Source organism: Ambystoma mexicanum, chromosome 9 (assembly GCF_040938575.1).
Source record: "Ambystoma mexicanum isolate Mex_15411 chromosome 9, UKY_AmexF1_1, whole genome shotgun sequence".
In the NCBI taxonomy this organism is placed as follows: domain Eukaryota; kingdom Metazoa; phylum Chordata; class Amphibia; order Caudata; family Ambystomatidae; genus Ambystoma; species Ambystoma mexicanum.
In genome coordinates, this window is record NC_090931.1 from 1,544,869,463 (window position 1) to 1,544,894,852 (window position 25,390).

At 45.5% G+C, this 25,390-nt stretch overlaps 1 protein-coding gene across 2 annotated transcripts in view; it reads right to left on the reverse strand.

Moving 5' to 3' along the window:
- Nucleotides 1-6,872: 6,872 nt before the first annotated feature.
- LOC138489491 (zinc finger protein 2-like) overlaps nt 6,873-25,390 on the reverse strand; it is a 284,440-nt gene continuing 265,922 nt past the window's right edge. For both annotated transcript variants that reach the window (XM_069617233.1, XM_069617232.1), the window contains one exon: nt 6,873-14,595. In XM_069617233.1, coding sequence (XP_069473334.1) covers nt 13,802-14,595 — 794 coding nt within the window. In that variant the 3' untranslated portion in view covers nt 6,873-13,801. The remainder of the gene's footprint in view (nt 14,596-25,390) is intronic.

Consider the following 25,390-nt stretch of genomic DNA (forward strand, 5'->3'; position numbering starts at 1 on the left):
CAGTGCTCTGTGTATCATTTAGTATGGCCCAAAAGCCTCTCGAATTCTTTTGATTTAGAGCTTTCAGGATCACCTCAGCATCTCTTTGTTCCAATCTCGATCTATGTTGTTTACACCAGTTGTTATATCGGTTTTTTATCCTTTTTATTTGACTTTTTTCATCGCTGGTTTTTGATGACAGGATTATCATTATTGCCTTCCTTAATTCTCTTTTTCTTTTAGTCACCTCGGGATCATATTGATGTTTTTGAAATCCCGGTCTGTTCAAGGAGGGCCACTTTTTCGTTTTGTAAACCTCAAGGAACTGTTGGTATTCGATTGAAACGGATGAGCTCAGCTCTTGGTATTGTTGTAGCTGATTGGTTACTGACACAATGTCCTTCTTTCCCATTCGCAATCTATTTCGGCCTGGGACTACCGATATTTCGTGTCTCCATTGTTCCCTTTTCTCTAATTTACTTTTGTTCCATTCAACTGCTACAATATGATGTTCACTTTGTTCCGTTGTGTGTACATTCAATGAGATCATTTCTGCCAGAAGATTCTCCGATATAAAGATGTAGTCTAGAATAGATCTTTGGGTACCTCTTTCCCAAGTCGGTTGCGCCGGTATATCACCACCAGTTACTCCATTCATCATTATGAGGTTTCTATGAGCTGTTTCTTCTAGCCAGCGGTCACATTTTATCCTCTCTCTGCATTTTTGTACCGCCGTCGACTGCGAGATCTCAATCAGTTTCATATTGAAGTCTCCACACATTATCATTCTTGCTTTTGGATCTTCTGTTAGGATATTATCAATTACATCTAGTAGATCATCTTCAAATTTTTGATGGAATTTTGTTGTTGAATTCCAATACACATTAATAAGATGAAAGGCTTTGTGGAGCCCTGATGATTGGAACTCAGATACAATGTAACTCCATTGTATATAGGGTGATATGTTTTTTGATGACGTAATTCGCAGCCCACATTTCCTGTTGACTAACGTGAGTTGACCTGTCATAGGGCGGCCTTTTGTTTTTTTAATGGCTGAGTTAAACGCCATTTCGAACCCCTCAATGCATGGTATCTCCGTTATCCACGTTTCCTGCAATACGATAAGATCTGCCTTTGTCATCATTTCTGGAATTTGGTTCACCAAATGTGAGAAGCCTCTCGTATTCCAAGAGGTTATCACCAAGTTGGTTCTTTCATCTAGCCATTAGCTCTTCTTTGCTCCATTCAGGGCTGGGGCTAGCCATTTCCAGGCTAAGCCCTCTTCACTATTATCTAACAAGTCTTCTATTAGTGCAGCATTGTCTTCTTGTGGGTTCTCTATTGTTATTTTAATCTTTTTCAGCTGTATCTCTTCACTTAACCACTGCTGCCTCGTTTCCTCTTCATCCTCTAATCTTCTCGACGCTTCTTCTCCTTTACTTTTTTTGGGCCTTTTGGATAATTCGTTCAGTTGATCTTTTGGTTCAATACCGGGCTGATTGATTTTGCCAATTGAATCTTCTCTCTCCGATTCCACCAGTGCATTATCGACTTCATAAACCTGGTAGCCTGCATCCAAAAGTTGTCTTTCACACATTATAACTTGCTCAGCCACCTTTTTCTCGTTAATATGGAGCAACACGAATTTCTGCAGGGCATCTGGTATCAATTCGACGCGGTCTATTCGTTAGCTGTTCATTGTTCTTAGTACCGGGATCTTTTGGAATAGTTGCAGAATCGTGTATCTATTTAACTGCGCATCGCTCTTCTTATTTTCTATTTTCTCAACCAGCACCCTGTATGACTTTTCTTTATGAACCTTATCCGTTCTCTTAGTTGTTATATTATTCTTCGGGGCAGTATCTGGTGTTTTTGTTTCTCCTAAACTTATTTTCTTAGCCCCCATCATTTGTTTCATCTCAGACTGGACCACACTTTGAGAGTCCATGGATGTTGTGTCTCTTTGTTGTTCAAGTTTCCGCTGATGCAAACTCAAGACCCGTTTCTCTTCAAGTGTAAGGAAAACTTGACCGATTGTCTCATTTAGATCTTTATTCTTTTTAGGCGGCTCCTCTTTCCCCAGTGATTTCGGCCAAGTAATCGTTCTTTTTCCTTTATTCAACTTCATTTTCGCCATTTCCATATCTTTTGGAGGCGAGCATCTTTTAAGTCCTGCCTCTTTATTCCCAGTTTGAATTTCCTTATCCGTCTTTTGCTCTTTTGCCGCCTTTTGTTGAGTTTTCTCATCTGACGACTCATCCTCTTGTTCATCTACATCTTGGTCACTATATGTTGACAAGTTTACCAACTCTTCGTCATCAGCTTCTTCCTCAACTTCTTCATCTATAATCCTCTCTTCAGACGTTGGATTTTTCTCAATTATGTTTAGTTTAGCTGGAGGCTTGCTACTTATGGATTGCCGTTCTGGCTTCTGCTTTTCCACTTCTTCGATGACACCATGATCTCCTTTTTTATTTTTTGATACCATCGACTCTGGATTATTCACGGTTATATTTAGGGCTTTAATATTTCGAAAGAAATTCGTTGAGCTTTTTGGATTTTGAAACTTTTGTTTCTGTTGATTTTTAGTTTTTTTCTTGCTCGTGTTCACTTTTGCATTAACAGACTTGTTTTGCGAGTTTTTCTCCGGTCGCTCTTTTCTTTTGTCTTTCTCAAATATGTCGAACCACTCAGCTTCTGTCTTCTTTTCATTTTCCAAGGTGCTCATCTCAATCCCTGTAAAAATCTCGTCAACTTTTTCTTTCTTTCGTGGGCGTGTCTTCTATGACCTCAATGTCTTCCTTGTCATTAGCCTTTCCTTTTTTTATGGAGACGTCTTCTGTCGCATCAGTATTTATTCCCTCTGTTTTTTTTTCTGATCTCTTTATTCTCTGGACTTTTAACTGGATAGTCACAGATCTCTGTCGTAATGTCCACCACTACATTGGAACAGCAGTTCTGTGTTCTCTTCGATTCCTGATTCACTACTTTTGTACTTTTATTAGGCTCTCCAATGACTGTGTTGGTAGCGGCATGACGTCTCTCGGTCACATGTATCTCATTTAAATGAGGTTTTTGAAAGGCTCTGTGTACTGTAGGTGATCTTCTATCAAGATGTTCTCTTTGTAGGAGTACCAGGGCTTGTTTTCGCAACCTCAGCTAGAAGTCTCTTGTTGTCATGATCTCTGCTTCCAAAAGGTCAGGGTTTTCCCAACTCCCTTGGAAGCAGATCCATAACCCAAGTTCCGAGTGCCAACCAGTCCCAATTGGGACCTTTTGGACCCAGCCCTGGCGCCAGTGGCACCAGGCTCATAAATATGCCCAGTCCCAGCGCTGGAAGCGCCGGGCTCATAATGCTTGGGTGGACTTACCTGCAGCAGACCATGCTGCTTACTTGCCTGCCAGTTGAGCCTCTGATCCTCTTCTGTTTGGAACTACTTTTCCTGTTGGGTGGGGCAGGAGCCACTCCCTAGATTCAGAACACTGGAACTCTTCTGGAAAGCAGGAACTCTTTTTTTACCTAGGCGTGGCTGTGGAAGCAGACACCTAAGCACTACAGGAGGCTATTTAAACCACACCCGATGGATGAATCTTGCTTTGCGTTATTCTGCATCCTCTGCAGCAGAACGCTCATCGTGTCTTCTGCATCTGATCCTGGGCCTAAGGAAAAAAGCTTACCAACTCTTTGCACGCTCCGGAGGCCTTCGGCGCTGCATCCCGCATCTGAAAGACAAAACAAGGTGCGTTTAAAGACATTGGGGAACTTTAATACTCACGTGCCATTACTCCTTTCCACATCTAACCCAGTGGGTATTCCGGCACCCTGCAGCCGCTCCGAATTTGTACCTACTATAAAGATAGTTAGAGCGCATCGTGAAGCAGGCAACAAGCGCTTACTTACGTGCTTCCAGGCGCTTCTATTCATCACACGGGCTCCATCTTCAACTCACTTCAGCCCGTCATCCGCCATCGCCGGAACCCTGCAAAACAAGAAACATCATTACTAAAGACTTTAAAGACATTAGAATTACTCGAAACTTACCGTTCGTGCAGTAAACGACGGACAGCAGTCCTCTGAAGTCAAGAGGCCTGCTCCCCTTATCCAGTGAAGAAACTGGTTACAGCACCCTGCCCCGAGGCAGATGGAGAGCACGGCGTTCACTTACCTAAGGTGAGAGCGTTAACCTTTGGGGTTCTACAGGAGAAGAGAAAGGGAAGAAGAGAGAGACATTCAATAACCCAGTTCCTTAATCCCATATTTTCTATCTGCAGACATCTTACCCTTCGAGTCAGACATACAGTGCACAGAGGTCCAGCCCAAAGAGCCAGCCGTGTGTTACACATCACCTTTGAAGATACGGTATACGCCCAGTCAAGACCGGCGCCTCTACGGGAATCAGGTGAGCGTTACACTTGTGCTCAGCTGTATTTTTTAGAGACTCCCTTAAGGCTGTTAAGGTGATGTCATTGCCATTTCTCGTCGCGCGGACTTGGGCTGTCATCTCTGTCAGGTCCATCTCTAGTTTAACAATTTTCGAATTCAAAAGAGCAATCAGCGTTGTTTGATCTTTGAGGCTCTCGTTTAGATTTTCGTATAATTTCACTAGCGGAGCCACCGCTATTGTTGTTGATGACATCAGTAGCGGACTTATTTTTGCTACAATCGTCTCAACACTTAAACTAAGCAAATGTCGAAATTCCAGTTCTTTCTGCTCGACCTGGCTTTCGCTTGGGTGATTATCAGTTAACACTGTTGTTGACGTATCCTCGTCTTCTGACTCTGAAGATCCAGCGCCTTGACGGTATTCGCTCAAATGATTTGGAGTGATAGATGCTCTCTGGTTTGTTGTACCCTTAGACCGTTCGGGCATCCCTTCCATGTCTCTGTCCGAGCTTAGCCTTCTTCTATTCCTTTTTTGGGAGATCGCAATCTCCTCGTTTCTTAATTCAAAGTGTGGAGTGTTGACCTCCAAATTCATCACTTCCTGTAGGTTTCTATCCTTGGGCTGTTGCCGGGCGGTTTGAGGCACTATTCTTTCGCAATTTTCTCTATTCTGGTCAGTTCTTGTTTTCGCACATTTGGCGTTCATCTCCACCAGATTTTTTAGGACTTGATCGGCAATCCCTAGGGAGTCTCTTCTGCCAGGCAGTTCTTGTCTTTTTTCTGGTGGTCCTTTTCCGTTCCACCTTGCCACAGAAGAGCCTATTTCGTTTGCTTCACCTTCCTCTGCTTCTGACCACACATTCTTAGACCATGTAGGACGGGGTGTATTTGACACTACACCCTGGCTCGTGTGTTTTCCCAGTGAGTCTTCTTCGCATGTGTTGGTTGTTTATTTTCCTGTTTTAATATTTAATTTTAACATTTCGGTGACTTTTGTCCATGCCAGCATCTTCAGAGACGCCTCTGCTCTTTTTGAGGAATCATCTATTTTGGCCTTATCCTCGTCGTCTGTATTGGATAATGATTCGCTTAGTTTTCTCCTTCGCCGTGCACTCCTTTTGGTTGTTGCATTCGCATTTTGTGAAACTTGATCTTCAGGGTTCGAGCGTTTGTTTTTATAACGCGGTGAATCAATTCTGCACAGGCAATCGTCTTAGGTATATTAATCAAGCCCACATCTTCATTTGCAACTAAATAATTTGTTCTGTTATTCTCTAAGAGGCAGTCTTTATTAGGTTTGATTTCTATTTGATTTGTTTCCTTTGGCGTAAGCCGCCTCTTTATCTTAGTTACTGTTCTGTTCAAGACTCCCACCGGTTTCTTGTTCACCTGCAACTCCTGTGACTCAAGTTCGCCCTTTCGTGCATCGTCTGTTTTTTCTAGTCCATCATCGTCTTCTTCATTGTCCAACCCGCACTCCCTTTCACTTTCACTCTCACTTTTGGCCAAATTGTGCTAACTCAAATGCACAGTGACAAACACTGTCCAATTGCTTATTAGAATGCAGCATTAGATCCGGTGGCTGCAGGATTACATTCTTGTTTCCGAGCTCTGGCGGGTGCTGCATTGCAAGTTGGAAAAACTGATGTTTTGGTTCAGGGACACGCAGTCAGTGTTGCAGTACAGCTGTTTTGGCATTACTTCTAAAGGGAACAGCTCAGCACATATCAAATTCCCAATTAGCCAAGTTTGAGCAATTGCTCATTTCGGCAGGTCATATAACCTTCAGCAGGTGGTCTGTTTTGGACCCAGCCTCTCTGCTTTTAACTCCCTCAGATGGGGAGCACTATCCCTGCCTGATGGTGGTCAGGAAACTCATGATTCTTAGAGCTGGTCTTAGAGAAGATTTTCCTCTGCATAACCCTGACATGATAAGGGCGGCGCTTCGATGGTTTATATAGTATCTAGACCCCATGAGGTTCTGAAGGCCTATTAGTTACCTGATATACAACCTACCCATCTGGCTGGACTGGTTGCAATCACCTGAACTTGAGTTTTGGCTAAAGGTAAAACTGCCACAATCTATATGGATTCTAGATACGCACACAATGTTGTGTACGATTTTGGTATTCTTTGGAAGCAGAGGGGTTACTAAAAGGCCCTCTGGCACTGGTCTGAGTTTCAGTAGAAGAGTCATCGATTGCACCTCTTTCAAGTCTGGCTGTGCTACAAGATCGGGCACCAGAGTGTGAGAAGGAGATGTGGTCCAAAAAACACTGCACATTATAGTCTGACCCTCTATGGTGCTCTCTGGATGGCTGCCTAGTAGCACCTAGACTGCATATTCCTCATCTTGCCAGATGGGCACATTCCATAGCACATTCTGTAAAGGAGCAATGATCACTGTCGTGATCAGCGGCAAGTTCGCTCTCTGGTTCCCACCCAGAAGAACGTTAGGATGACATATTTTGTAAACTGAAGAGGGTACAAAATGATGAAAATATTGTATTTTAAAAAAATGTTTTATTGGTTAGTTTTCTTTCAACCTTTAACATATAACAAACAATCATCAATGGAAAGAATACGAAGACAAGAACTCCAGTTCATATAACCCTTGCCCTTTAGATATCAATAATTCCTTTTACTATCTCCCAACCTTGGTATCAGTCAGAAATACCTCTACAAATTTCAAAGCATCAATTATTTGACCAAGTCGGTCCGCAGTTAATAGCCTCTCCCGCAGTTGCTCTTCCAGAGTGGGATGAAACTATTGCATTACTCCAAGATTAGGCCACATAACCTTGCACAGGCCTAGTCTAGTGAGAATAATCCATTTTAAGTGTGTATTTCTACATATAGGGATTTCTTTTTTGGCACAAAGAAATGTGTATCTGGTCGTTCCCTCATTAGTTGTTGCACAATAGTTTATCTAACCGTGATCACGCTGCTTAATTTAGTCCAGCACAAGGAGGCTCCACTTCAAAAGGAGGCCCAGCACGTGCTGCAAATACATTTATAACGAGCACCCAGCTATACTTATGTTTAAACAAATAAGAGAGTATCTGGACTAACTTGAATGGATAGCTTGTAAGTGGAGACACTTTGAAGATAATTGTGCAGCCAGAGGAACCTCCTTAAATTGAGTTGAACATTCCTTGTGTCACAGATAAGGTTCAATGCACTGGGACATCTACATAAGCTGAGACCTGGAGGGAGGGGAGGCGACTCCGGGATTTGGACGCTGGTCTGATGAGTGCGTTACTGTGTAAATCCTCTGCTTTACTGCTGTTAAAGTTTACCAAACAAACCTCATCCAAAACGTCAAGTCTTGAGTGTTTCCTCATCAATGCATTGAGGCAATATGTTGCAAACGTAAACCCTTGTTGCTTTAGTGATAAGAACGTGTAGTAAAGTTATTGATAACATTTACTGCTAATCATTTACACAAGGGCAATGAGCATTGATTCCTGGATGTTCTGGGGACAGGCCTGCACCTATATCACTGCCCAATAGTAAACATGTCACGTGATCCGGGAAAGTTATTTCTCTAGCACTAAGCACAGAGCTCCAACTCTCTTGCATCAGATATAGGGCTACTATCTGCAGCAAAAATATACAATCAAGAATTACATTAGAATTTGGAAGCTCCAACTCTCTTGCACCAGGTATAGCGCTACTATCTGCAGAAGAAATATAGAAGCAAGAATTACATTAGAATCTGGAAGCACCAAGTTTCTTGCATCAGGTATAGCGCTACTATCTGCATCAAAAATATAGAAGCAAGAATTGAATTAGAATTTGGAAGCTCCAACTCTCTTGAATCGGGTATAGCGCTACTATCTACAGCAGAAATATAGAAGCAAGAATTAAATTGGAATTTGGAAGCTCAAACTCTCTTGCATCAGGTACAGCGCTACTATCTGCAGCAGAAATATAGAAGCAAGAATTAAATTAGAATTTGGAAGCTCCAACTCTCTTGCATCAGGTACAGCACTACTATCTGCAGCAGAAATATAGAAGCAAGAATTAAATTAGAATTCTGAAGCTCCAACTTTCTTGCATCGGGTATAGCACTACTATTTGCAGCAGAAATATAACATAGGCCGCAGGTGAGTACACCATTGGTCATGGCAAAGCCACGGGCAATGGGTCCTGGGCAGACAAGCATTACTCGAAGCGCTCAGCTACAGCAGTGGGCTGGAGAAATGTTGCAAGCTGACCATTGACAGGAGACTACAGTCACTGGGAAGTAGGGCCAGCAGATAGGGATTTAGCAAATAGGAATACAACCACAGTAAGTTGAGCGGTTTCAAATTGCCCTGTGGCAGACGGGTCTTGGAAGAGGGTTGTGGGGCAAGGTGGTGGGCCGTGAGGGGACCAACCATCTGGAGAGTTTCAGTGTCCCTAGGGTGCAACACTGTTTTGTGTCCTTGCCGATGGCCACGGGACACTGCATTTGTTGGATGCCATGTGAATGTCTTCGCTTTGCCAAGCTCAGGGTGTCCTGTGTGTTTGTGAGAACTGGCCAATGGCAAGATAATAAAGTTCCAGCGTTCAGCACAATCATGTAATGCTAATAAATGTCATGATGAGGCGGTGTGGGAAGGTTCATGACTTCACGAGGGGTGATGATGGACAGCGAGGACAGGATGGCCTGTCCAATCATGAGCAGGTAATGTTTGTTTAGCTATAGGGGACTGACATAATCCCAGGATGATTAACAATGGCTACAATTTGTGTTCATGCTAATTGTGTGAGAATATATAAAAAGTGTGGCCGCAGTAGGCGGCGTCGACAGATCTGTTCAATCAGTTACGTACCACCGTGCTGTTTGAACCTTGCTCTTCCAGCTGCGCCTGGGCCTACAATAAACAGATATACGTGAATTTTCCATCACGGAAAAAGTCTGCAATGGAAAGGTTTGCATGAGAAATGTACACACCACAAAAGGTTCGTACATTTCCCATGCGAACATACACTTAAAAACCCTACAAACTCACACCCCCACCCACAACACACCCCAACACACCCCCACCCACACTCACAACATACACCCACGCACACCCTACTTACCTTTAAGACACGCTGGGCCTCATTACACGGTAGGCGGTAAGGGTTTACCGGTAGCGCTAAGGGCACCGGTACCGGAAAACCCTTACCGCCTTACTACCAGGTCCCTTTGCGGGACCCGACCTCAACGGCTGGTTTCACCAGCCGTTAAGTAACGGGCCCGCAAAGGGACCTTGGTGCAAATTACGGTACCACAAATTAATTACCTCCTTCCCCATTCCCATTGAGCCCTATGGGGGCAAAAATGGGAATGGGGAAGTGCCTTGGTGAATGGGGAATTACCGCCCCCGCTCACCTTGGAGTAGGGCGGTAATTCCGCCATCCACCAAGTCGGACACGGTAAAATACCGGCGGCAACCATGGCGCTAATAGCACCATGGTTACCGCCTAGCATGTAATGAGGCCTGCTGTGTCCCTGCAGTGCCAGTCCCCTTTCACTTCCGTGATCGGGATCCGGCGCTGCAGGGTCCTTTTCTTTTTTGTTTTCTTTTTTTGGCCAGATGCAGGGGTTTCCCCCGGAAACCCTGCTCACTATACTGTGTAGTATAGTAAACAAGGTGTTGCGGGGGGACACTCCCTGTTTCTTTTTTGTTTTTTTTCTCGGGTGTGCTGCGGGGGTGTCTCCCACAACCCCCACTCACTATACTGTATAGTCTGGTGAGCGGGGTGTTGCGGGGGACACCCCTGCAGTCTTTTATTTTTACCTACCTAAAATGCATGCCACCAAAGGTTCGAACTTTTGGTGTTCGAACCTTTGGTGGCATGCATTTACGAACTTTTTGCATAGGTCAGACCTTTTTTTGTGGTAATTTCTACCTATGCCCAATAAACGGGGTTACTTCGGTGTACCAGTCGTTACTTGCCTTTGGAGGACCCCTTATAGAGTGCCCTAAGGGCATGTATCTCTTTCCTAAACAGTGGCCTTTTAAATAGATTTGAGGCAGGGCTAGGAGGATGTGTGCCACCTCGAATCCTGGGAAACTCTAAGGATATTTTTTATACCAGCAGTACAGGAGCCTTTCTGTGGTTTGAGCAGTCAAAGGGTTAAAGTAATTGCTGCACACCGTGTCCTCTGGCACTTGTTCCCAGAATGGATGTTCTGATGGTGGTGAAGATGCAACCTCTGAGCGTTTCCTCGTGTGGCACCTCTGACGTAACCTAGGATTTGATCTTTTATGCAACGTTACTACATCCTGGCATGAACCCTCCAAAGCCTGCTCAGGGTTGAGCGTTTACTGAAGCTTTAATTTCACTCTGTGCACTCAAATGTGTTCTCACAGTGTGAATTCTCTGATGCCCGTTCCTGGTTGAGGATTTACTAAATCTTTTCTTGCACTCCGAGCATTCATAGGGCTTCTACCCTGTATGGATTCTCTGATGGTGGCACAGGGTTGAGGAGTGACTGAAACTTTTCTTGCACTCTGTGAATTCATAGGGCTTGATATGATATGATATGATATGGCATTCATAATGCACCTATACACTAGTGTTTCAAGGTGCAACCAGGGAAGGGAGGGGAAACAGAGGAAGGACAAAGACAACGATTTTACTAGGCCTAGTGACACTGAGATCACGCAAGTTCAGGGGAGAGGGGAGGGGAAAAGTGCCTGGGAGAGTGCCATACAAGGGATCATAAAACAAGTAGTCCACCAAGCAGGAGGCAAGTGTGAGGGTTAAGTGCAGACAGCAGGTGACCAATAAATGCAGGTAAGGGGACTGTAGGGTTGGAGATACAGACCCAAGTGCAAGGGTTGCCAGGAGGCAGTGCAGTTGTGCAACTGGGTGGGCAGGGACCTGGGCCTGAATTCAGAGTGTAGCCAGGTGACCAGTGCAGTGTCAGACAGGAGATCAGCAGGGGAGAGGAAGAGATAAGGTAGAAGTAAAGAGGAAGGTCTTGAGGTTCTTCCAGAACCAGAGATGGTTCTGCTCAAGTTTCAGAGAGGGGGGAGGCTGTTCCAGACGGAGGCGCCAGCCGAAGAAAGAGATCTAACCCCAACTCGTTGCTTGGAGAAGCAACTGACCCTGAGGGAGTTGGAAGTGAAGGAGCAAAGAGCTTGAGTACGAAGATATTTCCAAAGACAGAGTTGGAGGTATTGAGGTCCCAGGTCCCAGAAGGCCTTGTGGACCCTGTGTGGATTTTCTGATGGTAGATCAAGGTTGAGGAGTGACTGAAACTTGTTTTCCACTCTTGCATTCATATGGCTTTGCCCTATATGGATTCTATGATGATGGCTCAGGGTTAAGGAATGACTGAAGCTTTTCTTGCATTCTGTGCATTCATAGGGCGTCTGCCCTGTATGGATTCTCTGATGGCAGATCAGGGTTGAGGAGCGACCGAAACATTTTTTGCACTCTATGATACACACTCATGATACTATCTTGAAAAGGCAGGTGAGTGCAGCGTCCTTTGTGCCCCGATTTGGCTGCGTTTTGCAGAATTCTGGCCTTAGGCCTGTGTGCCTGCTCCCCCGCACGCCCCGCGGCTCTCTTCCTGGTCTCTGCCCTATGCCCGCCTCCCGTCCACCCAACGGCCCTGATTGGAGGATTTCTCGATGGTTTCTGGAGTCTACCGACTCGCACTCTCCCTGCCTGCCTCCATACTATCATGAAAAGGCAGGTGAGTGCAGTATCCTTAGTGCCCCGATTTGGCCGCGTTTTGCAGCATTCTGGCCTTAGGCCCGTGTGCCTGCTCCCCTGCACGCCCCGCAGCTCTCTTCATGGTCTCTCCCTATGCCCGCCACCCGCCCGCTCAACGGCCCTGATTGGAGGATTTCTCCTGAACATTAGTGACCTTCGCAGGACAGCCCTCTGCCCGTGCAGCCCCTGCGGCTAAGGGCCCCAAGGCAAAGGGCGGCTCCTTCACTGTCAGCAGGGAAGCAAAGGAAGCCAGCAGCCAACAGACACCAACAAAACTGTGAGTGTGGCATGGGCAGGGTGTAGAGCAATTACTCTACTCCAGGAAGCCCGCGCCACTCTACCTTACCTCTCCATAATGTAGACTGACATGGTTTTTACATCATGCATACTTAGAGAGATTAGTGACCACCAGCCCAAATCCATTCTTGACTGGACTGTAAATGTTGCATTGCATCACGCACTAACATACTAGCCAATGTTAACTAGTGCTACACCTATAGAGAACGGTCAAGATTAGCCTGCGTCACCTTTAGACAGGTGTAATAATGTTAAACATGTGCCACACTCAGTTGGAATGCTTTACCTTAGCTCGTGTCACATCTAGACAGGATTATGAATGTTAGCATGTGCCACACTTAGATGGAATTCTTAACCTTGGCTTTGGTGACATCAGATAGAAATGTGAATGGGTACATGTGCCACACTTAGATGGACTTCTTAACCTTAACCTGCGCCACATCCAGATAGAAATGTGATTGTTAACATGTGCCACACTTAGATGGAATTCTTAACCCTAGCCTGCGTCACATCTAGACAGGATTATGAATGTTAGCATGCGCCACACTTAGTTGGAATTCTTAACCTTAGCCTGCGTCACATCTAGACAGGATTATGAATATTAGCATGCGCCACATCCAGTTGGAATTCTTAACCTTAGCCTGCATCACATCTAGACAGAATTATGAATGTTAAGCATGCGCCACACTTAGATGGAATTCTTCACCTTAGCCTGCGTCGCATCTAGATAGAAATGTGAATGTTAGCATACACCACACTTAGATGGAATTCTTAACCCTAGCTTGCCTCGCATCTAGACAGGATTATGAATGTTAGCACGCGCCACATCTAGATGGAGTTCTTAACCTTAGCCTGCGTCACATCTAGACAGAAATGTGAATGTTAGAACACTTAAATAAAACTGTGAATGATGACAAGAGCAACACTAGAATGGAATTGTGATCACTAGCCTGCCTCACACCTAGACAGAATATTGAAAATTAGCAAGCACCACACTCCGATGGAATAGTGAATGATAGCAAGCATCACACCTAGACATAATTGCAAGGACAGCAATGCCAACTAACCAATCCACTAACAATTCCATCCCTCTGCATACACCTCTCAAACTATAACCAAACACAACCACAAGCCTTATACGCAGCAAACAGCACACATTTCACTACATTGCAACAATAAAACAAGCCACACATAGACCTGCACAACAGCACACAACGACTACCGACCGTAATACACCCCAAGCTCAGCCAACGGACCCACCGGGCTGAGACTGCCAACAGCACATCACTTCTCTCTTGCACTTTTCCAGCTCATTCCCACTAACTCACCCCCCTCCCTCTCCCTTTTTCAGAGCCACCAGAGTGCCAGGGGACCACTCGGGTGGTGATAGTGCGCGGTACAAATATCCTTTAACATTAACTTTAACTATTGCATTCACTGGGCTTTCCCCCCTGTATGGATTCTCTGATGATAGATCAAGGTTGAGGATTGTCTGAAACTTTTGTTGCATTCTGTGCATTCATAAGGCTTCTCCCCTGTATGGATTCTCTGATGCCTGTACAGATCTGAACTCTTGGCAAAGCTTTTGCCACACTCTGTACACTGGCACGGTCGCTCCCCAGTATGGATTCTCTGGTGCCTTCTTCGGGTAGAGGGGTCACTGAAGCATTTCTTGCACTCTGTGCATTCATAGGGCTTTTCCCCTGTATGGATTCTCTGATGGAGGAGCAGGCTTGAGGAGTGACTGAAGCTTTTCTTGCACTCTGTACAGTCATAGGGCTTCACCCCTGTATGGATTCTCTGATGCTTGTACAGATATGAGCTCTTAGCAAAGCTTTTCCCACACTCTGTACACTGGTAAGGTTGCCCCCCAGTATGGATTGTCTGATGCCGGTACAGATCTGAACTCTTAACAAAGGTTTTCCCACACTCTGTACAGCGGTACGGTCGTGCCCCAGTATGGATTCTCTGATGCCCGCATATATGTGAGCTGTCTGTGAAGCTCTTATCACACTCTGCACATTTATTGCGTTTCTCACTTGTGTGAGCTTTCTGGTGCACGATTAGAGCAGGCCTCTCAGTGAAACGCTCGCTGCAGATCCTGCAGGTAAAGGAGTTCTCAATGACGTGGGTCTCCATGTGTGTCATGAGTTCGGAGCGCTCCATAAAGCTCTGATCGCAGTATGTACAGTCTCTAGGAAACTCGGGTTTGGTGAGGATTCCATTTTCTGAAAAAAAGCAGAGGTTCTAGTTATTATTTGAAAACCTAAAAATCAACATTCCCAGTGCAGAGCTGTGGCTTCTTGCCCCATTTGCCATTAACACACTGCGGGATCCTAAGGAATCAATTTCCCTCCGGCACACCAGATTACATTTCTTCATAAAAAATGCAATTTTGAAACCTGAATACAGTTCATAGGTTAATAGTCTAAAATAAATATTTATAAAATAAACTCTTTTCAGTGTTCTCATATCTTTGGAACTCAGACTTGCTGAGCAATTGTGTAAAATATAATAATGAGAACAAACCTAGTAGTATGCGTCTTTCCCCTGCTTAATGAGGAATTGCAATTTGGAATTAATAGCAAATACCTTGGTATGAATCCCGCTTAACCACAAGTTTATCATAGTAAATTCACAAGAAACATATGCTAAGCAAATGTAAAAGATATAGCGTGTTCCCTCCTGTCGGCTATCAAACATTATTACATTTATGACGTGTACAAAACTTTTTAAGCCTTAATCTCAAATACATTTTGGACACAATAAACTCAAATCAAATTCAAATGTACAGTAACAAAAATTCTCTGGAGAGGACCATAGATTAGGGGGTGGATCTGGGGAGAACCGTAGATTGGGGGGTGGCTCTGGGAAGAACCGTAGATTGGGGTGGATCTGGAGAGAACCGTAGATTGGGGGTGGAACTGGAGAGAACCGTAGATTGGGGGGTGGCTCTGGAGAGAACCGTAGATTGGGGGGTGGCTCTGGAGAGAACCGTAGAATGGGGGTTGGCTCTGGATAGAAGAGAGACTCCTTGAAGATGTGGGTCTTGAGTGATTTTCTGAATTGTCGGACCATGTGGGGGGGAGATGCTGATGGGGAGGAGTATCCATAGTCTTGGGGCGTAAGCAGAGAAGGCTTGTTTTCTGGTCCTTTCCTTTTTGCAGAAGTGGATTTCAAGTATGCATGTGTCCTGGCGTCTGGTAGTGCGCTGTCTGCCGTAGATGCTGAGTTTCTACATGAGCTAACGGGGTGACTTGAGGGTGACTGCCTTATAGATAATCCAGCAAGACTTGAAGGTTATTTTTGCGTGCAATGAAGGTCGACAAGGGCCTGGGTGATGTGGTCGTATTTATGTAGACCCTTGATGAGGCGTGCAGCCGTGTGTAGGACATTTCTCAGGGGCACAAGGGCAGACGATGGAAGGCCTTCGAGGAGGGCATTGCCCCATCCAGGGAAGAAAGGACCAAGGCTTGAACAGTGGATCTAAAGCTGTCTGGAGGGAGGAAGATCTTAACTTTTCACAGGTGGTACAGCTGCTACCAGGCTGTCTGAGTTTTCTTAGCTATGTGTGTCTTGAAGGAGAGGTGTTTGTCGATGTGGAACCCGAGGTACTTGGCGCTGGGGGTGAGCTCGGATGAGAAGTTCTCAATATTCATGGTTGATAGCAGGTGTTGAGCCTGAGCATAATCGTGGAACAGACACAATGTATCATGAAACTGCCAGAGCTCATAGACAACAGGAGTTTAATTACAGTGGCTACCACTGGCCTTACTGGACACAACGAACATCAATTGTTCATGTTGTGGCAAACACTGGCCTTGTTTGTTTATTTATTTATAGTGCGCGCCTCACGCTTAGGTATCTGGGCGCATTACAAGAAAATGCAGCTTCATAGTCACATACAATGATAATAAAAGGCAGTACAGGATATAATATATGTACATGATACACAGTCAGCAATAAACAGAATATGGAAGTTATTTACAGGTAGAGATGCAGAACAGAGTTCCAAAGGCGGAGGGCTGGGGACTCTAGTAGGGAGCATCATTCGTAATGAGCCAGTTCTTCATGTTCTTTCTAAACCAGTGGAAGGATTGGTTATTTCTTAGAGCAGAGGGGAGAGAGTTCCAAAGTGGGGCAGCTAGGAGCGGGAAGCTGCTGCCGCCTGCTTTAAGTTTGTATCTAGGGATTAGTAGGCATCCACAGTTAGCAGATCTAGTAAGTCAGGCACAGTGGTTTAGAGAGAATTTATCAGTGAGATATTGTGGGGCTGAGTTATTGAGGAATTTGTAGGTTAAAGATGCTGTTTTCAGTTGAATTCTTTGTTTGATGGAGAGCCAGTTGTTATCTCTTCTGGTAGTGGAGATGTGTTGTCTGCGAGGAATGCTCAAGGCTGTCCTGAGAGCGTTGTTTTTCAGGATCTGCAGTTTCTTGGTGATGTGTTTATTGGATCCTAGATATAACGCAGTGCAGTAGTCTATTTTGGATAAAAACCAAGGCTGTAGCCAGAGTGATGCAGCTTTTAGAGGAAAGGAAAGCTTTACAGGCCCGAAAGACCTTGCACATATATCCAGTTGCAGAGGCTGTTGCACTGACCTGTTTGCACATGTTTAATGAGGAATCTAGATAAAAACTCAGTGTTTTTACCTCGCTGGCGACTTTGATGTTGTTTCCATCAATATAAAAAGAATGGTATCGGTCACCCAGTTTGGTGATATTGATAGGGGTGGCTAGGAGGAGGAGCTCCGTTTTCTCATCATTCAGGAAGAGACCGTGTGTGGCCATCCATTCCTGAATGATGAGCTAGATTCTGTTTATCATGGCTAAGTCCCTGTCATAGTCACCTGTCAGTGGGATAAGGATCTGGGTGTCAGCTGCATAGTTTGTGTAGGTGACACCCAGATGTTCCAAGTCATCAAACAGTGGTTTGGTAAATGCATTGTACATAGTGGGTGATACACACGATCCCTGGGGGACTCCACATGTTATGGGGATGGGGTCAGCTGCGGCCGATGCTGAGAACACTCATCGACCTATTGCTTAAGAAGGACTTGATCCATGCTGTAGGTTCTGGTGAGAAGTGTGCCGTTGTGGAAAGGTGATTACATAGGATCTTGTGGTCAACCAAATCAAAGGCAGCCGATGGATCCAGCAGGAGCAAGAGGGCTGAGTTTCCTTTATCTTTAAGGTCGTCAATTTGCATTTTAAGTTCAATCAAGGCTGTATCTTTCCGTGTTGCGGCCTGAAGCCTGATTGACAAAGACCTAGTAATTTGTTGGACTCCAGGAAGCTTTGTATTTCATTCTAGGCTGCTTTGTCTATAATCTTCAACAAAAAAGGGACTGTGGTGATAGGTCTAAAATATGTGGGTATATTGGGGTCAAGAGAAGGTTTTTTTTTGGAAAGGGAGCATCCATGAGTTCTTCAGGTTAGTCGGTACAGTACAAGTACGGAAGGAGGCATTAATCTGCGATGTAATCAAGGGAGCGAGGATACTCGCTGCATCCTTCATAATAGAGGCTGGGCATGAATCCCCTTGGCAGTTTGATGGTTTGAGGGAGGCTATAATTTTTAGCACCTCTTGGTGTGAAACTGGTAAAAATGTAAATCGTTGGGTCGAGGTAGGAATGTTGAGACATTGTTTTTGGGTGTTATCTTGCGGTGGCAAGTTGCGTTTTTTTGTCAATGATTTTCTTTTGGAGCAACGTAATTTTATTGGCCAAGGCCTCCTGGATTTTAGTGCACCAGGATTGGTCTTTGGAACAAAGATCTGTGGGTGGGGTGGGTGATTCGAGTTCTCTCAGGATCGTAAAGTGTTCTCTTGTACTAGAACTAGCTTAATCAATCCGTTCATTATAAGTGTCACGTTTAGCTATGAGAATTTCATTTTTGTAGTTGGCAGTGATTTTTAAGAGGATCTCTTTATTAATGGTAGTAGTTTTTTTTTCTCCATTTTTCCTTGACACAAGCCAAATGATTGTTCTTTTGGCAAATAGTGGGCTTTGCTGTGCACAGCCAGTGTCATCTTTCTTAATGTGGCATATACATGCCTCATTGGTCACAGCCAAAACAAGTGTTCCTGTTCTGCCAAAGACTGACCTTACTGTACGCAGTCAAGCAAATGTTCTTATTGTGGTATATGCTAGCCATACTATGCACAGCCAAAACGGGTGTTCTTACTGTGCCAAAGACTGGCCTTACTGGAACCAGCCAAACAAATGTTCTTGTTGTGGTACATGCTAGCCATACTCTGCACAGCTGAAATGAGTGTAATTAGTGAAGATTTATATAGCGCTTCATGCCAGATTCTCCAGCTCATAAGTGCTTGTAATAATCTGTGTCACTATTATTACCAGCAACATGCAACTCTATTACTCCACCTGGTGTCATGGGGTGGGTGACAGTCTGAGTCTGCCTGACAGGGTATCAGACCCATGACAATGCAAGTATGTTATGCTTGAGTATCTGTGCAGCTAATTATGGCAACTTTTGGCATTATTGGACCCACCCAACAATGGCAATACTGATATATATGGTCACAGAAAGCATTAAAATGTCTTCTTTCAGTGGTAAGATTATGACATGTATTTTTATATGTATTGTGAGTGTAGGAACCATGACGTGTGTTTTGCAGTGGCAATGCTGGCATACGTTTTGGGCAAAAGCAGCATGAAAATGTGTTGGAAAATGGTACTCTTGGTGACTTGAAATCTGTTGGATTTCTTCATGTGTTACCCCGCAGAACCAATTATAAATTGCTTGGCTATTTTTTCTCAAGTAATCAGATGAAATGCAGCATTTAGCCATTATTTTAACACATTTCTCACAAGGAAGCCTCTGCCCTGCCTTGTTTGGAGATTCCCGTCTGCGCTTGGTCTTGTGAACTCTTTAGTGATAAATATTTGCGCCCCTCCAGAGAAAGAATGCCACCAGCCGCCACCGAAGGAACAGCTAATTACACACCTGCAAATACAGCCAAATAGAATTTACAGGTGTTCCCCGGGTGACGTGTTGAGCCTATCAGATCTTGCTCTTTTGAGAGTTTCCTGCAACCTCAGCCTGGCTACATGCTAAAGCCTGTCAAATTACTGACCTCTGAGAGCCGTGTAATTACATAACGTTTAAACAATCATGAATGTGATGGCAGCACCAACCCTAAAGTGGCAGAGGATACAAGCGGTGTCCGGTCAAAGGTTTGACACCAAAAGGATCGAATGACCAAAGGGTCGAGGTAATAGGACGGAAAACCAAAGGGTCGAATTTAAAAAATATATATATTTTTTTTGGTTTAGTATAGTAAAAAAAAGTGTTTTTTTGCACCAAAAAACAGGGGTTTTGGGGGGGGGATTCGGTCCTTTTGTTTCGACCCTTTGGTCATTCGATCCTTTGCATTCGAGACTTTGACCTAGAACCGATAAAAGCCTGTCCAGACAATATCAAGTGCCCCCTTCCATGAAGCCAAAGACTTCAGTTACAGACCCTTTAGGTAGATTTTCATGTTTTGTGTGAAATCTCCACTAAATGTGAGTCCCCTCCCCTCCCTCGCACATCTTGTCAGTTCTCCTGAGTGGGAACCTTTTCCCCTCCCCCCTCAAGCACTCCATTGTACACCCACTCCTAAAAAAACCATCCTCTGACCCTATCTGCCCTGCCAGCTATCTCCCTATTTCCATCACCCCCTTCCCGGAGAAGCTGCTGGCGAAGATGGCATTGCCCCAACTCAACACTCACAGCATCCAGAGGTACGGAAACTGCTCTTCTGAATACACGTGAAGAACTGCTCGCATCTCTGGTCTCCAGCTGTCCTCATCCATCTCAATCTCTCTTCTGCATTTGACACAGTAAACCATTCAATCCTCATACAAAGGCTCCATGATACACTTGGTATTTCGGATCGGGCACTGGATTGGCTGTCCTCTTTCCTCACTAACCGCTCCTCCCAAGTCATCCTTGGCCCCTTTTCATCTCCTACTTCCAGCTCCACCTTTGGTGTCCCCCAGGGTTCTATACTCTCCCCCGGCTCTTTAACATCTACCTTGCTCTCCTTGAACGCATCATCTCCTCTTTCTCCTCCAACTTCCAGTGTGATGCAGATGACACACTGCTCGTCTTCAGACTCCCTGATGACCCTCTTTCACCCTCCATCATCCCTGACTGCCTATGTGCCATCCAGCCCTGGTGCACCTCCAATGAGCTCTGCCTCACTGCCTGTAAAACTGAGATCTTTCCCATTGGGACCCCTGTTCCCTCCTTCTTCCCCTCACTCTGGCCATCCTCCTTGGGGTCACCCCCTTCGCCTTCAACTGAAGCTAGAAACCTTGGAGTCATCTTCGACTCCTCTCTCCTTCCTCCCTCACACTTAGGACATTGCCAAGAAGTCCAGCTATCAGCTCTTCCTTCTCAAAGGAATTTTACCTTTTCTCACTTTCCCTCAGAGGCTCAATGCGATCCAAGCCCTGGTTCTCTCTAGACTTGTCTACTGTAACAGCCTCCTCCTGAACCTTCCCTCTTCAACCCTGCGACCCCTCCACCTTATCCAGAATAGGGCAGCAAGACTTATCCTTTGCCCTAAGCCCAGGGGCGCATCTCTCCTGCACTATAAAGGCTTCACTGGCTCCCTGTTGCTGCAGGGAATACATTCAAATCCCTCTGCATCATCCACAAGGCGTTCTGGGCCCGAGGACCACACTATCTTCAACATTTTATCTGGCTAAATACTCCCTCTCTAGAACACTTCGCTACTCTGGCACCAACTCTTTGTGTGCAAAGCATTTAGCTAAACAGAAGGAAGGGAGTCGCTCACTTTTCTCTGCTGGCTCCCTCCTCTGGAATATCCTCCCCCCTCTGAGCCTTGAGCAGGATCTCCTCAAATTCCGGAATCTCCTTAAGACCTTGCCCTTTTCCTCCTCTTTCCCTCCTTCTCTCCTCTGCTAATCCCACAGTTGCTGAATCGGTGTTCTTGGACCTTATGCATCCTCAGGCCTTGACCTCCCACACCAATTCTGTCCAGCTCCTGTCTATCCACAGCACTTAGCAAATTCACACCTTCCGCTCTGGAGGCTGGCACTTACACCTCCCGCAGCCCAGGCTGTCTCGCACTCAACATTCCTAGCACTTTGTCTATGGCTCTCCCTCCAGCTAAGATCCCCCAGCACTTACCACCTCTTCCCTCTTCCTTTCTGCACTTGCATGTTATGAATACTCACAAGGCATAGTAGGTTTGCCCCCCCTCTGTTTTTAAATATTGTGTTGTAATGCATTTCCCTCCCCTATTCCCTCCCTGCCTGTGGGCGCTTTCAAACAGTATTGTCTTATTGGATAAGCACCTAAAAAGCCAACAATAAATCAATACATCTGTAATGTACTTTTGCAGCACGCAGCACTCTCTATGCAGTGTGGCTGGACACACCGCACTCTCTGTGCAGTGTGGCTGGACACACATCACTTTCTGTGCAGTGTGCACTCTCTGAGCAGCGTGGCTGGACACACAGCACTCTCTGAGCAGCGTGGCTGGACACACAGCGCTCTCTGTGCGGCGTGGCTGCGCACACATCACTCTCTGTGCAGCGTGGCTGGACAAACAGAACTCTCTGGGCAGCGTGACTGGACACACAGCACTCTGTGCAGTGTGGCTGGATACACATCACTCTCTGTGCAGTGTACACAGCACTCTTTGTGCGGCGTGGCTGGACTCTGTGCAGCGTGGCTGGGCACACAGCACTCTCTAGGCAGCGTGGCTGGACACACAGCACTCAATGTGTGGCGTGGCTGGACACACAGCACTCTCTGCAGCGTGGCTGGACATAAAGCACTCTCTGTGCAGCGTGGCTGGACACACAGCACTCTATGCAGTGTGCACTCTCTGAGCAGTGTGACTGGACACACAGGACTCTGTGCGGCGTACAGCACTCTCTCGGCAGCGTGGCTGGACACAGAGCACTCTCTGTGCAGCGTGGCTGGACACACAGCACTCTATGCAGTGTGCACTCTCTGAGCAGCGTGGCTGGACACACATCACTCTCTGTGCGGCATACAGCACTCTTTGGGCAGCGTGGCTGGACACAGAGCACTCTCTGTGCAGCGTGGCTGGACACACAGCACTCTCTGTGCAGTGTAGCTGGGAGCCCTTTGGGCTTCCCTTTTTATTTTCTGTTATTTTCCTTCAGAGTACGCATGTTCCCAAGGGCAGGGGGATATTTTTTGTCCTACCTATCTTTTCTTTTGTGAGATCAGCACACCCACCTTATGTGGAGTGCTGTTATGTTATGTTAATTGATTTTATAAAGCGCACGCACGCTGAAGCATCTTGGCGCTAAGAATGAACCAGTGAGTTTTAAAAACTAGCTGACAGAGAAAGCTTTTTATAACAGATAAGTTTTCAGCAGCCGACGAAAGGCAAGGCGATTTCTAGTAGCCCTCAATGAGACAGGCAGGGAATTCCACAATTCTGGAGCCGCCACAGAAAAAGAGCGGCCGCCCACCCGCTCAAGCTGGTAGCGAGGAACCAAGAGAAGACAGGAGCCCTTAGACCGCAATTCCCGAGAAGGTACATAGGTGCAGAACTTTTCCTGGAGATATTCAGCACTAGATCCATAGAAAGCCCAGTGAACGATCACCAGGGATTTAAAGCGAACCCACTGATGAACAGGGAGCCAATGCAGCGACCAGAGAACATGAGAAATATGGGCACCGTATGGCGTACCAGTACAGAAAAAAGAGAATTACAATAATCCAGCCGACTGGAGAGGCCGTAACCATGGGCCTAAGTCGCGTAGGAACAGACAGCAGGACCTTGCGAAGAACTCGGAGTTGGAAAAAACCTGCCTTGCAGATGGCCCCAATGTGGGCAGCCATAGACAGGGCAGAAGAAAATATTACTCCCAAGTTTTGTACCTTCAAGACTGGAGAAGGGCAAAGGCCAAGTTCCATTGGCCAAAAGGCCAAACACCAAGACAAATCCGACGAGGGGTTGACCAAGTGGGGGCCATGTGGGGTGTACACCACCAGGACCTCCATCTTGTCCCCATTAAGCTTCAGCCAATTGCTGCCCATCCACTCACTCACGGCCAACAGACAACTTCTAAGCTGAGGTGCGAGGCCCGGCTGGGTAGAGTCCAACCGGACGATGATTTGCATATCATCAGATTTGAGACAGACATCATTGATGGCCCATACATTAAGGACAAAGTAGAAAAATCAAATGATTGGTGCTGGCTGCTGAAGCCCTGAGTAGAAACTCTTGCAGCTAATGCCAGGCAGGGAAAGACCAGACTGTGCACACTTTTGGGTCATGGAACACTAGAGGATTCTCATATCTCTTCCAGGATCATTGGCTTGATGGGCTAGAAGTGGCTTGCCTTCAGGAAGCCTGGCTGGAAGACTGTCCCCTTTCTGAGGACTATGAAGTGGCTATCAATCCAGCCATTAAAAGATCTAAGGGAGACCAATGGCTGGCCTCCTAACCTTCGTTAAAAAAACCTCAGGCTACCGAATGACTAAATCAACTAATATATCCACATGCATACAGGCAACAGCCATCACAACAACAAGGAAACAAATTGTGAAAGCGGAGACAATCTACATCATCAACCTATATTGGAACCACATATCGGCTGGCACAACAACCTTTATAGATCAAGTTACGGCATTAATAGATGAAATACTCAAAGAAGTTGGAACATCAGGTATTACGGTATGCGGAGACCTAAACATCAACTGCACAACCATAAAGCACGGAAAGAACAATGGTAAGCAGGACATTGATCAACTTGCGGCACAATGTTGCCTGGAGATGGAGCTAAGGCATTTGTTTATGCTAAATGGGAATACGGTTGGGGACATTCCGGCCAACCCAACATGGAACAGACTCGGGCAGAAATCTGTTACAGATTACTTCTCTGTGTCTGAGAATATACATCAAAAAACAATATCCTGACAGGTGACTCCCATGCTCCACAGCGACCACGACATGGTGAAGTTGATGTTAAGAGCGCCTGATGAGAAAAACCACATATCCTGGAACTACCCTATTATAGTGGAATCAAACAGAGTCAGACTAAAACTTCAGGAAGTAGAGGTGCACCAAATAGCAAGATCATACATCGAAGAACAAGACAAGGTTGAATACTGCCACCTGTTAACCCAATATGTGGAGAAAAAACACGGACCAAGGAAATGTGCTTTTGTCCCTAAACACAAATTTGATCTTGAAGTCTTGAAGAAGAAACAAGAAATGTGCACTGAAATCAGACAAACATCAAGAAGGGATGTCAAATGCTATTTACTGGTCAAACACGCAGCAAAACAAAAATACAAGAACTGGATTAAAGCACATAAAGCACTCATGCTACAAAGAGATTCAGAACTAATAATGCAGAAGATGGAAAACAAAAACTCATCCGAATTTTGGAAAATAATAAACGACGAGGGTGCATCACAATCGGCACTGTTGACTAACATGGTATCAGAAACAACAGGGACAACTTACTACACCGAACTATATAGCAAAAAGGGGAACTGGAAGGATCCCGCCTTGCCAAAACTCGATCAATGGAACCTTACATTTGACAGCGATGACATTTTGAACATCATTAAGAGGGCTAGTACCTCGTGGGCTCCTGGACCAGAAGGCCTAATTACACCCTAAAGAAAAATCCAGAGAAATGGGCTGACATATGTAATGTGCTGTTTAGCAGAATTTCCATCAAACGTGCAACCCCGAAATGCGCAATCACTGTCCCGATATTCAAGAAAGGGAACCGAGCGAACCCCAAAGACTATCGTCTGATAGCTCTCTTGGATGTTTTGGGGAAAGTATACGCAACACACCTGCAACAAAAACAACTAAAATGGATCATGGATAGTGATCACGTGGACCCGAGACAGTCCGGCTTTGTGAGGGGTGTTGGTTGTGGCCTGAACCTCCTAATAATAAATCTTCTAATAATTGAGGCACTAAGAACCGGGAGAAAGGTGTACTTAGTCTTCATTGATTTCTCACATGCTTTGACAGCATAGATC